The sequence below is a fragment of the Phyllostomus hastatus genome, unplaced genomic scaffold (assembly GCF_019186645.2).
Source record: "Phyllostomus hastatus isolate PE091 unplaced genomic scaffold, TTU_PhHast_1.1 phas_scaffold_501, whole genome shotgun sequence".
Lineage (NCBI taxonomy): Eukaryota > Metazoa > Chordata > Mammalia > Chiroptera > Phyllostomidae > Phyllostomus > Phyllostomus hastatus.
This window is the reverse complement of record NW_025334033.1, coordinates 5,307,734-5,323,924: the sequence shown is the minus strand read 5'-3', so window position 1 is coordinate 5,323,924 and position 16,191 is coordinate 5,307,734. Positions and strand designations below refer to the sequence as shown.

The following is a 16,191-nucleotide window of genomic DNA, read 5'->3' as shown; positions in this document are numbered from 1 at the left end:
TTCTGTGGTGAAGCTGGTGTAAACCTACTGCACTGCCAGTCATATAATAATTAGGTACAGTACCTAATACTTGGTAATGACAATAAATGACTGTGTTACTGGTTTATGTACTTACTATACTTTTTATTGTTATTTTAGAGCGCACTCATTCTGCTTACAAAAACAAAGAGCTTGCTGTGAAACAGTGTGCTGTGTTACGCTGGCAGCAGTTTCACACGTCCCCTGCGTACCTCGTCTCTCAACGGCATCCTTTTCTCTTGTGCTTGATTTAATCTCATGTTGTTCTGTGTAGGAACATGCTGTACAGGCTTGTAGCCTAGGAGCAGCAGATTGCACTGTGCAGCCTAGGTGTGTAGTAGGCTGCATTACCTAAGTTTGTGTGAGTGCACTCTACGATGTTCACACAAGGACTAAATCGCCTAGGGACACATCTCTCAGAACAAACCCCTGTGCTTAAGCAGCACCTGACTATAATTTAGTTTCAAATTGGCAGAGGAGGGAAGGGAAAGGGGGAGGGGAGGAGAGGGGAGGGGAGAGGAAGGGAAAGGAAAGAAAAATCTATATCAATGTCAAAGAAGTTGGTCATGATCACAGCCCACATCTCCTAGTGAGACCAGATCCCAGAAGGACTGAAAGAACATACACATTAGGTCATATGAGGTAAAATATTTTATGTTATGTACTGTATTGGAAACCTTTTAAGCAATGTATGCTCTCTATGTTAATAAATTGTATTTCTCCCATAGCTTATTTTAAATATTATAAAACTATGTCCTCAGATTCTTCTGTGAAATACATAATTAATGTTCTTCATGTTTCACTTCTCTGATGCCAGGTAAGAAAATATTTCCACTGAGCACCATCCTGGTCCTCAAACTGTCCTCATTAAAGATGTCACTTCCCACCCATGGCACAATCTGAGAAGGGAACAGTGGAAACAATGGGAGTAGGTAGATCCTTCCAGTTTATTTTCAATCCTTCCAGTTTATTTTCAATGTGTTCCAAGCACTATTGCACCTACTGGGACACAGATTTCCAGTAACACCTGTAACTTTAATGACTTAGTTTATCAATCAAGTGAGCACAGGGACCAAGAAAACACCTGCTGTCACTATTACCATTGACTAGCCCAGAAAATGCCACCAAAATGGCAGCAGGGAGGTAAGAAATCAACTTCTAGTGTTTTAAAACACAAACTCAAAAGTCTCTCTGTGACTTCCAACCTGTTTGGGGGCTAATACCTAGACAGGTGGTGACCTTTCTCAGAGTACGTTAACCACCCTCTAACTGTTCAAAATGAGTTTGCTGCTAATTGCCAGGAACAGGGCTAAATTATGACCTTTGGGAATAGCAAATTTATAAATAACCCTTAGAGGGTTAAGGAAATAGTGACTTCTATAAAAGGAGGTTTTAACTTAACAGAAAACATTTAAAAATAAAGTTTAGTATATAGTCTATTACGGAATTAAAATGGGCCTCATAAGCAGGTAGATACAGAAACACTGTGAGGATCAGATAACCCAAGACTGATTTTACTCAGAAGCTGTTTCACTTTAACACTGCATGGCTTATTTGGGATGATTTTCCAATCAGATAATAAAAAGCAACTTCATTTAAGTGCCGAGGCCACAGGGTCTACTGCATTAGGCCTTGCTATGCTCCATTTCCACGCCTCCTCATGGGGGCACCGCTGCCACCCGCTCCTTCTGGGGAAGCGTGCTTTCCTCTGCACGTGCTCAGAATCCCCCAGGAGGAAACTCCAGCTTCTCTTTCTTACGCCCACCGACTTCAAAAGGCAGGCAACCACAGGGAAATGGAGAAGCCACACTTTTTATCTTCATTATAAGCCAAGAAGTGTACTTCTATTTTTTCATTAAAAAGAGAATTTACATAAAGCTGGTCTTTCCAAAATAATGTCATCAAACTTTGAAATGCCATGCTCAAATCAGGTGTGATTAAAGTATATTATGTACATTATGACAGGTGAAATATTAATATCCTAGTTATGTTTATGTAAGATGTATACATGTAGGGCTGCACGAATGTCCTCCCAATGTGCTTTGGAAAAATCAGCACCAAGGTTATCTGCTGTGACTTAGTATCAGCAGAGAAAAGGAGGCAGATGGAATTCTGGAACATGAGTAAGATAACACTCGTGTCAAAAAAAAAGTCCTTGTCCTCAAGTAAGCTAATGAAGCAAGTGATAAGCTACAGGTCAAATTCCCACTTCTACAATCAAAATTTATCGTAGGAGCCCTTGAAAAGGGAGTGCATCTGTCATATGTTAATGACTTCAAACTGTTCCCAGAACTTCTAGGTGTATAGGAAAACTTAAAAAGCACTTCACAACTCCTTGTGGGTATAATTAGACTGTTGCAATTGTTGGCAATTCTCATCCTGGGACTTTAAAAGGTCACTCCACTCTTTAAGATACCAAATTTGGAGTCACTCTCCCTTCTGGACAGATTAAACACACCCTACAATTAGTATACAGCTGCACCTGTTGCAAAGCTTCTTTCTTCAGTGATGTAAATGGGGACAGTCAACAACATTCTAAATTCTTGAGGGATTATTAAACCTCAGAAACCAATCTATGAACAAGTCTGTGTGCTGTGGAGGTGAGGGGTGGCACTCACACCCTGACCACAACCAGGAGAAGCAGCAATCTTTGCCCTTCACAGACAGCCCCTGCGAGCACAGGCCCCTGCTGACTCTACTCTCAGCCTCGAGTGGTCAGGATGCAATTTCATCACCTAAAGGGACCAGGTTTTTCATGATCTAGTTGAATTTCTACAAAAATAAAGAGAATTTCAAAATACTGTTTAAAGTCCAACTAATTAAAATTGCATTTTGATATCTGAACTCTACTAAATCTTAGTGAAGGAAAAATGCCACTGGTCACATATGAAGGTAAATCTTTCTATTTTATGAAGTTTGTAGCTCAAAGCCACAAAGTCTCCTGTAATTTATCAATCCATTGCAAAAGTTTTCCATACATTTCAAAACTGTCAATGATAGTAATTTCACTGCTATAGTACAAAAAAACACAATTTAGATATTAAAGGATATAGCTTTCAGTGGAAATATATTTATTTAGAAAAAGAGACCTTAAATTAAACCACAGATTCATAAAGTTCAAAATAAAACTATTACGTAATAAATTATGTCTTAAATCCACAAACTGAGCTTTTGTTCCTCTTTAATTTCCTTCCTTTCTTTTTTTAATGAAAGGGAAATATAGAGGAAAGGGCTCCAAAGCCACCTTTTTTTCAAGCCATGTAAATCACTGGTATTTTCCACTACACCAAAAAAGTAATAATAATAATTTGGGTAGCTAATATGTGTAACCACATAAACAAAACTACGGTAATATCTTCTTAAACTACTGATATTGTGCTTAGTAAATCTACTAGGCAAAGTCACTTACTATTACCACTGCCTATAACATTATTACATATACTTAGGTATTTTTCCCCACATATAAAGTACTTTCAAAATATAATTGAAATTTTACAAAATAGGAGAAAACTTTTTTCAAGAGTATTACTACATCATTATTAAATAGGTACACTTTCTTCTGTGTGTATGAAATTATATGTACAAATACTTTTAAAAGCTGACTGAAATAATAAAAATGTTAAACCAGTGAGACTATTTAAAAATTAGTATTTCAACCTAAACACACAGTTAGATATTATTACCATTTCCCTCCAAAAATTAAATAAATGTATTTCCTAGTGAAACTATTTCCTCAAAGGTAATATATAATACATGTTATATATCTATATCTATCTATCTATCTATCTATCTATCTATATATACTTTTAAATATGTCTCCTTTTAAAGGTCATTGAACTATGTTATGAAATTGTCAATATTTTCAGGTTTGCTGTTGGGTCTATATAGTAATCAAATTTAGAAAACTATAAATTATATTTAAATTTATTATTTACAAGCAATTAATTATAAAAAACAGCCAGGTGGCTTTCATTACATAAATTACTGTTAATGACAGAGACCTCACGCTGATGCTGCATTTAGCATTTGTATGTGTCAAGTGCTGGGAGTGGTGTGTGACTGACTGCCCTCTTCATGGCGGGGCTGCTCGTTGAAGCAAAAGGCGAGCCATCTAAGTTTCAGATAACGCCCTCACTGTGTGTTTGAATCCCAAATATGATCAAGGTTTTAACAATGTTTGCTACAAGAACTTGTAACAATATTTTGCTGAAACATCTTTAAAACCAGATACATAATTACTGCACATCAAAAATTGTTTAACTACACTTAACTACTCAAAGTCCTATCTCTGTGATTTAAACATTACCAAAAAAATGTTCAATCAATTCTCACTGAATCAAGTGAGGGATTTACTGATGTCTCACAGATGCAGTTTTTAAAACGATGTTTGACATGTTTCCTCCCACCATGAAACTATGCAAAAGAAACAGACAATAACTCTTTTCAGGGCTCTGCCTCCCTATTTTATTTAGCTTATTATAGCAATTCTTCCAAATCTACAGTAAGTATTATTCCCTTCCAAAAAGAATGAAGAATTGTACCATTTTAATTTATTCTGAGATAAAGCATGAGTTTCAATGGTGTAACAGCCAAAAGGACCTCATCCTGTAACTCTGAATTGAATGCAATTCTTGAACAAATAAAAAAATTAACTGCAATTCAAGAACAAATTCTTCAACAAATTGTTCTTGAACAGTTCAAGAACAAACAAATTCTTGAACAAAATTCTTGAACAAATTCTCTGTACCAAACACAGAGAGAAAATAAAAATAAAGAAATTCATCCTATTTCAAACTCTATCCCAACTAGAGGCTTAAATAAGTGATTGTACCCCCCTCTACCACTACCACAAGAAAAAGAACAAAAGTATTATGAAAATCCTTCTTATGCTGCAGAGTGAAATTCTAGAAGTACCCTAGCTTTCTCTATAAAAGAAAAATAAAATAAATAAAATACAAATTTTAATTAACGGAAAATCCCATATTGAGCTACCTCTCTGGTATTCAGGGACTGTCTGCCTAGTTAACAGATTATTCTAACCCTTTACTTTTCCTCCCCCACTAAGAAGTCTGCCTTTTAGCAATTTCATCACTTATTAGCAACCAGCAGAGAAGTGGATAATGGGAACAAATTAGGAAAAAATCTCAGTGTCTTTAGCCACTTAGGAGTTAATCTATATTTGAGGAACACAGAGAAAAGGAGGAGGGGGCATAAAATAATGGCTAATAGTTTACATATTTAGAGTCTACATATTTACTATGAGGATAAAGTAACAAAATGGACTTTTTCAGGAGTCAAGAACAACTTTATTCAATTATTCTGGCCCAAGTAATCATCGTGGAGTAGGAATGGGGATTTTTTAACTCACCACCAATAGTGCTGCCTTTACTCAAAATAGAACTTATCTTTTGGACCACTTTGTCAGTCACACAAGGAAGCCAACTTAATGTCACATCTCATACCTTACCAAAACACAGGTGGCCACCACGTCTGAAAACACAGTTAAATATATACTTTTAAAAAAGGGTTTATTCTTACTGAACTGCAACACATGGAGAAATAAGCGTGTCTCCAGCCTTTACGGTCACCTTGTGGCAGTGGCCCTGTTGGCCATCAAACCCAGTGGTGTTTGCCTGTCTCCAGTTAGCAGACCCGTTCTCAAAGTGCCAGGGCATCACCCAGAAGATACCAAAAGGATTATGCCACATGCTCTAAAAATGCTTACCGTGGACTCCCCAAAACATTTTGGCTATTGTTAGAATGAGTGTCTAGTTGGAGCCAATATTCATCCTTGCACTAGCTTTTTTTTTTTGATGAGCCATTACTTTGTAGTTCCAACACATGACAGGGAAGAGGAGGGAAGTTCAATGATCTGTGAGCATTAGAAGAGTTAGGTGAAGTCGAGAGAGAGAGAGAGAGAGAGAGAGAGAGAGAGAGAGAGAGAGAGAGATTGTTTGGCAGGTGCTGGGGGACATGTCTCTCAAAGCCACCAGCACTTCCCGCTGGAGTGCTGGGAAGAACCCATGAGTACATACGATTAAGAGTTAAGTCTTGAAGTTCTCCCTTTTTCTCTTATTAGTACACAATAACTATAATTTTCAACAAGGTAACAAGATTTTTCACGGCTTTCTAATGCAAACTAGGAACAGCAGCTTTATCACCACAAACAGAAAATAAATTTGAGAGCCGTGTGCATATCAGTAACAGGCTGAGTGTTTGGAGTATGATGTCAGGGAATGACTCAGTGACGCTGTGGTCAGGGCACGGTCATGGTGAGTTTTCAGAGGGAAGCCTAGAAGGGCCAGTCAGCAGTGCTGTCTATTTTTATGATGCTGGAGGCTCTGCTGTGGCAGAGTTTGTTGGCACTGGCTAGCAGGCAAGTCACAAGGATTTTACTAAGATGGTTAGGAGTCCAATTCCAGAAAAGGCCAAAACCAAAGGCCTCATGGAGACAGTTAAGATAAAGCATCTTAACCTAAAGAGGAAGTTAAAGACTTTCTGCTTTGGAAATCGCCATAATACTTGAGACACTGTAACAGGTTGAGAAAATCAAAAAGAGAGCCACCAGAAACCACCTAAGGCAGTTCCTAGGGCAAATACCCTGTGGCTGTCCAGCTGCAAATCCCCAGAAGGGGACATGGACTGAAGTTTATAAATAGGGGGCGTGTCATTTTAGGAGGTCCAGTTTTGCAGAAAGATCATGCCAAAAATTATAAAGGCACCTAGCTGGGTTGGAAAGGACTTTACTTGCCTCCATCTGAATCATGTAAGCCTCATGGCTAAGATTATGAAAAGAAAATGGGTATGAGAAAGAGAAAAAGGCCCAGTTAGTGATTACGAGGCTGCCATGATTCCAGCCACTTCAGTTTGATACACAGACTTGCTTTCAGGGCAAGTGGCTCTATCCTCAGAGATAGGACACCTCAATAAGGTACCAAGTGTCAAACTCTAGTGAAGCCCCAGGTGGTAAGGCCATTCACATTCTAAAAGGAAAACTATTCCTCACACCTTGGGATGTTAGCACTCCACAAAAATTTGCAGGTGAGTAATTGCTGAAAAGGATCTTCTGATCACTTATATCTGGGACATCAAAATACTGCAGCATTGATTTCTAAAAATAATAGAAAGAAATTACTTCAAACCACATAAAGCAAATCTGCTGACTGCCTCAAGAATTAAAGTCAATAACTGAATTAGAATTAACCATTGAAATTGCAGGGGGAGGGTGGTGGCAAAAAAGACAACAATAAAAATAGATAAAAAACTCCATCTATAAATGTTAATAGGTCAGAACTCTTCCAGGACTGAATTTCTTTTGCTCAATTTTACATCCAAGTTTTACAAACTACTGAAAACTATATTTAAACAAAAATCATTACATCAGGGCTAGCTCTTTTGGTGTGAATGGCACCAGAATTAATATCCTTGGCATGTGGCTGTAGATTTTTATACCACCACCAAAGTCCTCAGTTAATATCCGAATTTCTACTAAACCAAGCCATAAACAAATCTCCAACCGAAAAGCTCTGCCTACTCCTTTATAATCTGTTACCTGGAAAAAAAGCAGAAGGTCTCTCCAGCCACCTAATCACCATATCAATGACACATGCCACAAGAGAGAAGCACTAGTTTATTTGATTGATCATGGTAGATAAACTCCAAATAACAGAGAAATTAACAAATGCTTGACATTTGCTCAACATCCATTATTCTGACACTGCTTTCAGAATTTCAAAGCCTGGGAGTATGCTTAATCAACATTCATATTCCCTTGTGAGCTACAGACACCATATTGCACCCCGCCTTCATACTGATGAAAACTGCATATTGGCCATTTCCAAAATGTTCTGGGACTCCACACAGGGCCCCTTTTCTCTCTTGTTCCTGCTCTGCAGTTTTCTTTTAAACACTTCCAAGACAAAAGCATCTGCCAGTTTTTCTCTCTAGGGATGTATGCAAAATGAACTTAACAGTTTTAAGGCAGGAGTAACCCTCACATCTAAATTCATTCATAGGACAGAAAAGGGCCTAAGAGGCCTCTCCAGGGACAAAACCCTGCTGAAATTCTCCCCACACACAACAGTGGGAGCTTTATAAAATCTAAGTCCAGACAATTTCCAATTCAAATGCCCAACATAGCATGACCTTTGTCAGATCTCTGAGCCCAAGATGCACCCATGATTTTTTATTCTAACCAGCACAGACATTAGACAGGGCACTACTGCTAAGCAGGAGGTTCAATATTTGCATGCTCTTCTATTGTGAAAATGTAACAGTGACAGCACTGTGTCAAATTCTTTTCCCTCTAGAACTTTAACTCCATAGGAGAGGCATGGCTGACAGATGACTCTCCAACATCTGTGTTATGTACACTGCACAGCTGAGGAGCCCCGGATCACTGTCAGAACATCGCAGAGATGACCTGCACCTTTCTTATGCCTTCTTCTTATCCCTGTCCACCCCCCAAATATATATAAATAGCTATAACACAAATAGTGCAATTTTTAACAAAATGTAAAAATGGCAAGACAGATTAACATAATTTATAGTCATTAAGCTGTTCACGTAGCAGCTCAACATATGTTATATAAATGTCCTGTTCCGAATAATTTATCAGATCTGACACGGTGCACATCATATTGTTTTATTTAATACACTTACTAAAATTTCATGGATCAAGCATCACTTCTGAAAGCACAGAAAAAGCACTAGAAAATATTTATTCATCTCCCGTGATTTATTTTGATTACTCTTACAGCTACATGATAAAGTGGAACTCACAAAATTACAAGGTTAAGGTTTACACAGCCATTGCTTCATCTACTAAAATATAACAAATGGCTCCATGTCTGTGTTATATTTTACTTTCATTTAGTGTTAAGTAGTACACCAGGCTAAGCACTTAGCTGCCTACTGAATATTTTAATATTTTTAAATAGGACTTAAATATCTTGACCCAGAAAGTGAGAGCTTAAGAAACAATCTTACGACAGAATAGCAAGTCCTTTGTATGGCACTAGACAGAATAATAGTGGCCAAAAAGAAGAAACATGCTTTTTGAATTATCATCTCTTCTAAAGAGAACACAAAAATAAGCACTGGTCAGTATTAGGAAGTCAACAAAAATCCATTCAATGCAGAAAGGACACTATTGTGCTAGGCCCTAAATGGGGGAATTGGAAAATAAAATCACAGCAAAACACATGGCTCCTATCCTCAAGGAATTCACAATCAATCAAATAGAAAGCAAAAGACAGGGATGTGTATATTCCAAATGAATAGGTAACAGTAACTACAATGGTCAAATAATAAAAAAAAATCTTACTGGCTCTAAACCAATATTCAAAAGACCAAAAAGAGGGGGTAGGGGAAGAAAAGAGAGAATAATTTGCACTTGAGACTCTTTTTCATAAATTTTCCTTTAAAATGGTTTATGTGGAGGCAGGTGTCCCAGACACAGAAGATGAGATGAAAAGGGTGATATAAAGATCACAAACGGGAGAGGAGAGCCCAAAGTAGAGAAGGTCAATATCACTTCTCAAGAAAAACATGAATGTTTGTTGGCCTGACCATTTTTTGAGAGAACCATTAAAATCCTTATAAGATCAACTGTTTTGGGAAAGAACATCAAAGGTTAAAAAAAAAGTTTTAATTTCCAATAAACTATTTTGTTTAAGATGCAGTGAAAACGAGATGAAGAGAAACACAAAAAGACCTTTCTTAGGAACCAAGTTTTGTTTGCATTACGAGTGATAATCACCCCAAGACATCTCCAGAACAATAATCTTCCCACGAGTATTACTCTCAGGTGCCCACGGAGGCTTCACATGTTTCAGGGCATAGTCACTGCCGTCCAGGAGCCAGACAGCTTCCCCCAAACTCCGCCTTACCATCAAATGACAGGAAAGCTGACAGTCAAGGAGATGCTTCACGAGGACCAAGAAAACCACGCAGCCATGTTACATTTATTGTTTTGAAACTCAAGCAGCAGAGCGACTTCAGATGAAAGATAGGTTACTGTGCAAACACTGAAGGGTCTATCATACTGCACCCTCAGAAAGGAAAGATAAAGATTATGAAGTCAAATAGAGTTCAATTCAAAACAGTGAAGTTCCAATCCCCATCTTAAAAAAATGAAAAATAGGAAAATAATCTTACTCAGTTTCATGCATGGTGACAATGGCACCTGCAAAAATCCTTAGTAAAGAACAACTTCACCCTTGAAGCTTTATGTCAGAACAAAACCACTTTACCCATACTGAAGGGTTTACAGGGGGATGAGCTATAACATTATGAGATAGCCTTAAGAGTTGGGGTGAGGGAGGAGGTTGTGCATCAAAAAAATTCAGCAAGAGTCCATTGAGAGCACCAAAGAAAGGAACAAGTTTGAGTGTTGCAAACTCTTTCTGCGACCCCTCTCATCACCGTCCCTCTGGCATTTTATTTCTCGGCAAGAAATATATTTTACCTTTCCGAGATTATTTTCTGGTTACAAGCCAACCATTATGAACCTTTCAGTGAATCACTGAATAGGGCACTTAAAGGGATAAACAATTATAAAAATAACTCTGTCACAAGTGCATACATTTTATTTTATTTAGTGATGTAATAAGCTTAGGGGCATATATCAGGTCCAAAATGGTCTTGGTCATTAATTTAAGCAATAAATCATAGGTCTTGCCAACAATGACGGCAAACAGATGCTAACAAGGAAATGTATTATTTAATATTGCCATGTGTTATAAAAATGTAAGTGTGTTTAAGACATGTCTTAAATTTTTATAATAATATGCATTTAATACATTACTGTTTTGACACAGGCAGGAATCAGATTTATAGGACCCATTCTGTAGCTTCTTCTGTGAGCATGAGAGCATATTCTTGATTTTTTTTTTTAACAAGACGGGAAACCTTTAAAGTGCATGCTTGCAACAATATCTAATTGGTTGTCTTGCTGTTTTGTAGTAAATAATGTCAACACTGAAACTCATTAAAAAGAACGAATCTGCACACTTTGCTGGAATATAAAAATAGAACACTTAAAAATTACAGGTTTTAAAGAAACCTTATAGCCAAAGAAAGTTTCTGAGAGCTTTTTAATCAAGTTGGCAACTGATTTTTTCACATTCATTTTGAGCTGTTCTGCATGACACCAGACAAAAATATACTAACTTGATTAATGAGTAATGTTCAACATTTAAAAATGTGGAAGCAACTAGGTAGAGAAAAATCCTACTTTGTATAGTCATTCAAATAAGAATCAAATAGTATCTCAAATCACAAACTAATTTAAAATTGAGTCTTTCTATTCAAGTTATGCCAAACCATAATATTTCCTTTTAGATCAGTAGGCTTATATCTCTTACCAGCAGGTTCAACCCTCCTAGGGGGAAGGGCTTGTGAAAGAAGAGAACTTTTTTTTTAAAAAAAGATATTTTTATATCAACAAGATGCCAACTCTGCTAAAAGCTTTTTTTTTTTTTATTTGCACAGTACTTTGTCTGAGTGTCCTTTTCAATCAACTCCCTAACGGCCAGCATGGTCTCCCCCCTTTCTTGTACAGGCAAGAGTCCATGCCTTAGAACACTTGAAGAAGCAGTGCTTGGAGTATGGAAACTAAATTTTCTTCATTAAGTCTACTGAAGCAGATATTAAAAATGCATTTAATATACTGGCGATGGTCGGTGGGCACCGCTGACTGTGACAGGCCGGTTACTGATGATGAGCCGTCAGATGGCCTTCTCAGCAGGCGCCTGGGTCTCAGGCTGCTGAAGGACAGCAATATCTTCCCTTGTGTGTAAGCTCTATTCATCTCCCAAGTATTTACTAAATCACAGGCCTTTGCACACACAGCCCACGTTTCGGTGTGTGCTAACGAATGATGGATGGCCTCGTCAATTCCTTATGTCCTGAAAGCATGGTTTCCTGCCATTCCAATCATCAAACCTCAGCGCTTCAGAGCTGATCAGTCCTGGGGAATATTTTACAGGCTCGATTAAAAGAGTTCAGTTCTTTCCATTAGAATCCCTGACTCTCTCTCCCAAATGTTTGTTGTTTCAGCCAATTATTTGGGCAGGATATTCGGTGAGTGTGCAGGCAATTTAACACCAGCAGATTTCTCTCTGATATTCGCTAAGGTATAATTTCATCTATGGCAAAATGGTTGATGCATTTGATAGTGAATTTATGCTTTAAAACAATTTCTTCCCATGTACATCAGGCAAAACCTTAAAAATATTTAATATCATAATATAATGTAAATACATTAGCAGATGCATTTCAAAGACACTTTCAAGGGAACAACCAGTCACGAAATCATCTAAACATGTTAAAACAGTAATTTGTGAGAGTTCTCTTAATTATAAACTAGGTAAAGGTACAAATGACTTCAAAATTCTTTGGATAGTTCCAAAGTTAGATGACAAAAGTTCAATTTCTCAAAGAAATAAGCCTCTTAAAAGAAGATATATTTTCAGTTCCAAGGTTATATATGCCAGTTGTCTTTTCTGTAAGCCATAAAAACATTTTTATTTTTAACTATTGGTTATCTATGGAACAGTACATAAGAGCACACTCATACCTTTCAGTCAGAAACAGTAAACTTTATACAGACAGATAAACTTACCACAACTACACAGATAGCTGAGCTTTGAGGATGGGGTGGCATTAAACAGCTAAACAACTTGCTATAAATAAGCTCCTGGAAATGCTAAAAATTAAAAAAAAGAAAAGTGCCAGGTTCCCATTTAGCCAATAGCTAGGTAGGCTCTGAAGTACCAATCAGCATAGGCTCCACCACCTTGCCCTGCCTTTCACCTCAACCTTGACCTCAAGATTAAGCTCACTTTTATTGCGCACAAAGGTCACCTGTATTAGGTCAAAATTCGAAGTCTCTTGTCATGAAAGGTTAATATATTCCAACCTTTCCTTCTTCATGCATCAAATTTTTCATGGTAAAGTCATATTCAGCAGACGGTATATTCAGCAATTTATTGTGCCATTGTAATACAGTGTAGAATACAATTGTCCAAAAAACTGTCACAAAATAAAATACTTTTCATGACAATGTACCAAATCTAGACTCCTTACACACCTCTAAGAGATGAAATACTACTAACCAAGTCTTGTTTCCATACTTCAGAAGAGTTATTTGGCAAATAATTCTCAAAATATTACCTGTAGTATAATTGTGACCTCTCCTTCCACAACTATTGTCTATAGGCAGCTATTTTTCAGAATGTCACTCAAATTTTTTAGTATTTTTTTTCGAGCACAAAGATCTCTAGCCAGTCTTCATACTTTCATTCGAATCCGGCCTAAGCAGCCTAAGTGAAATATGTCTAAACCTGAAAGCATCCCTTTGACCTAACACCTAGAGGAAGATACACTCCATAACAAACAAAATAGGAAAGGAAAGGGAAAATATTATTGCCTTGCCCAACTCATTATTATTGCAACTATATGATCAGCAGAACTGCAAAAATAAGATAAATTAAACAAATTCTTTGCAGGCAGCATTCTGGAATACACTGTAATTAATAAAAACCAAAGCCTTAAGGAACAATAAATCTATTTTCTTTTAAAAGTTCATACAATTTCTTTCTGTTTACCACAAGTTCTTTTCATAATCATTATTAATACCATGAACAGATTTTAAGAGTGTTTAAAAAATACTGGTTCTTCAAAAGTATTAATACCCATATTAAAAACTAAAATCAATGTTCACACTCATAGGATGACCTGGTGTCTTATAAAACCTCCATGCCCTGGAAGTCTTAGACCTAAATTCACATAATTATTGGACTCAAGCTATTTCCTGGTGGCAGAACCCTGACTCCAAAGCTGGTATTCACCCAAACATCTTTCATAAATTTGTAACCACCTTGTTATCAAGGTGAGGCAAGAAAGTAAAACAGCTTCTGGAATAAGGGGGCATTGCAGTCAGGAAAAGTAATTAGATAGGAAAATACTTTAAAATTCCAGGGTTTTCTCACTTGTTCTGTCTTAGGCAGTGATCTTGTTATATAACCATTTTCTATTGTGAGGGTGGAGTTGGGAGAATCAACCTAAACCTCAATATACCCATTTGCCATCAATGGAGTATCATACCTTGGTTCCCAGTACCAGCTAAGGACTTCACCATAATTTACTAAAAGTAGGTTTCCTGTTAACATGGGGGTAGAGGAAGAACACTCTGGAAACCTAGAAAATAAAGGGGCTTGTTTTAGAAAAAATCTTTTCAGTTGTAATATTCTGAGTCTAATTATTATAAGCATATATACCATTGCAATGAGCATCCTTAAATCAATAATGATAATGATAACAGAAGCAGTAGCAGCAAAAACTTATTCAGCACAACATCAGGAACTGTGCTAATCATTTCATATTGTACTAACTTACTGCAAGTTTATAACAATCCTATTTTATAAGTAAGGATGCAAAGGTACCAAGGGGTGGAGAAACTTGCCCTACATCACCCAGCAAGCAAATCATGAAGCCAGAATTCCTATTCTATTTTCAGAACCAAGTTCTTTACACCTATATATAAAATGGCCTTTACAACAACAACAAAAAAAACACTGAACAGGTCCTGGACTTCTCAGTAATAGAGTTTGGCCTCCTATTGATGCATAAAATAATCATCCATAAGCGACACAGCTAAATAAACCACCCAAGGTCAAACACAGGCTATGGCAAGTCTGCCAAACTCAATACCACCTGGCCAGCCCACTCATGTAGGCCTGTCCCTACAAAGAATTCCACTTGTCATTCTAAAATGCACCTAGTGTTGCCTAACATTGCTAATTTTATGGCCCATTTCTATCTTAGTTGTATGTTGTCATATTATTTTATTACCAATACTTTAAATGTACAAAAGAAATGCATCTGAACATGTGATGATTGAGTCTTTATAAAACTGCTCTAATACAAATTGTAATATGATCAATTAGGTATCTTCCATTGTTTTTCAGAGATGCTTCACAGAGATACTTTATTTGCTTTTTTACACTAGAGTAACTGCCAACTGAAGATGTAACACCTAAGTTGGAAGTTTCTCTAAAAGTAATTTCTGGCATGATAAACCCTCAGGTATACATACTATTGAAGTATTTCTATATTCCTACTGACTGAAGAATCACTATATTGTTCCCAAATTTATCAAATTAATCTAATTCAAAAGGGATTAGTTTTCCTAAGTGAGACATATGTATATGGCTTTTTTTCTTTTTTCTTTTTTTAACCAAGCAGCAGCTTCTTCAGGCCAGTTCAATCAATGCCTGCCATACTATGTGTTATAATACCTATAATATACTAGGTACTGCTAAGGCTCAAGACTAGAATTCTAGCCTCCACACTAACTACATTAGGGGAAATATATGTATCCTCTCTTTGGACAATAACAAAAAGGAGGAATCACAACACATAAAAATATTATAAGAATAAATGAGACACAGATAGAAGTATTTTGAGCCCTCTTCAGGAAAAAAACAATCTATAAAAATCAGAATAAACTGGTTTATGAAAATTCTGGAACAGGTAAGGCACGGGCCCATAAAGGAAATGCAAGTCTCAAGCTAGTGATCGTATGCAGTGGTGTGGGGAGCAGTGGTGTGGGGGAACCTGAGTTGGTAGTGTTTGCCAATTTCTGTGGTGTAAACACTCCCACCGTGGCTGATTTTAAGCTACTGAGTCAAGGTCACGGTTTGTAGAGTGGAGAAATGATGCTCACAATCAGCTCTCACAAGCTGGAAAGACACAGCTCCAGTCAGTACCCACTGGCTGTAGGCCAAATTCAGCCCACAGACTTGTTCTCTTTGGCCAGGAAACTGTTGGCCCACACATTGCTTTTAGAAATTCAAACAAATTGAAAACATTTAAAAGTCAGGATATTTTTTTCTTAAAAAGTCGGACCTAGAGCTGCTTTCTAGAGAACAGAAGACCCGGTAGCAATGGGCCCACAGTCCTGGATGGCAATACCTGGCCGGCATAAAACAGCAGCTGCTCTGCTGGTGTACACAAATGTACTTTTGCTTTGCCACAACCCCAGCCAAGCTAGCTTCATTCATTCACTCCTTGTCAATACCTCCTGGCCCCCTCACAATAGGAATCTGTGATCTGTAGTTAAAGAACATGAATGGAAATTTTGACTCTGGATGTGGAACCTCAGTCAAA

General features: G+C 37.2%; 1 protein-coding gene across 3 annotated transcripts in view; it reads right to left on the bottom strand.

The window, feature by feature from the left end:
• CDIN1 (CDAN1 interacting nuclease 1) overlaps positions 1-16,191 on the bottom strand; it is a 211,143-nt gene that overhangs the window by 183,832 nt on the left and 11,120 nt on the right. For 2 of the 3 annotated variants that reach the window (XM_045823786.1, XM_045823787.1), the window contains exon 2: positions 14,128-14,220. The exons of the other annotated variant lie outside the window; for it this stretch is intronic. In XM_045823786.1, the coding sequence (XP_045679742.1) occupies positions 14,128-14,220 (93 nt within the window). The remainder of the gene's footprint in view (positions 1-14,127; positions 14,221-16,191) is intronic. 3 annotated transcript variants of the gene reach the window in all.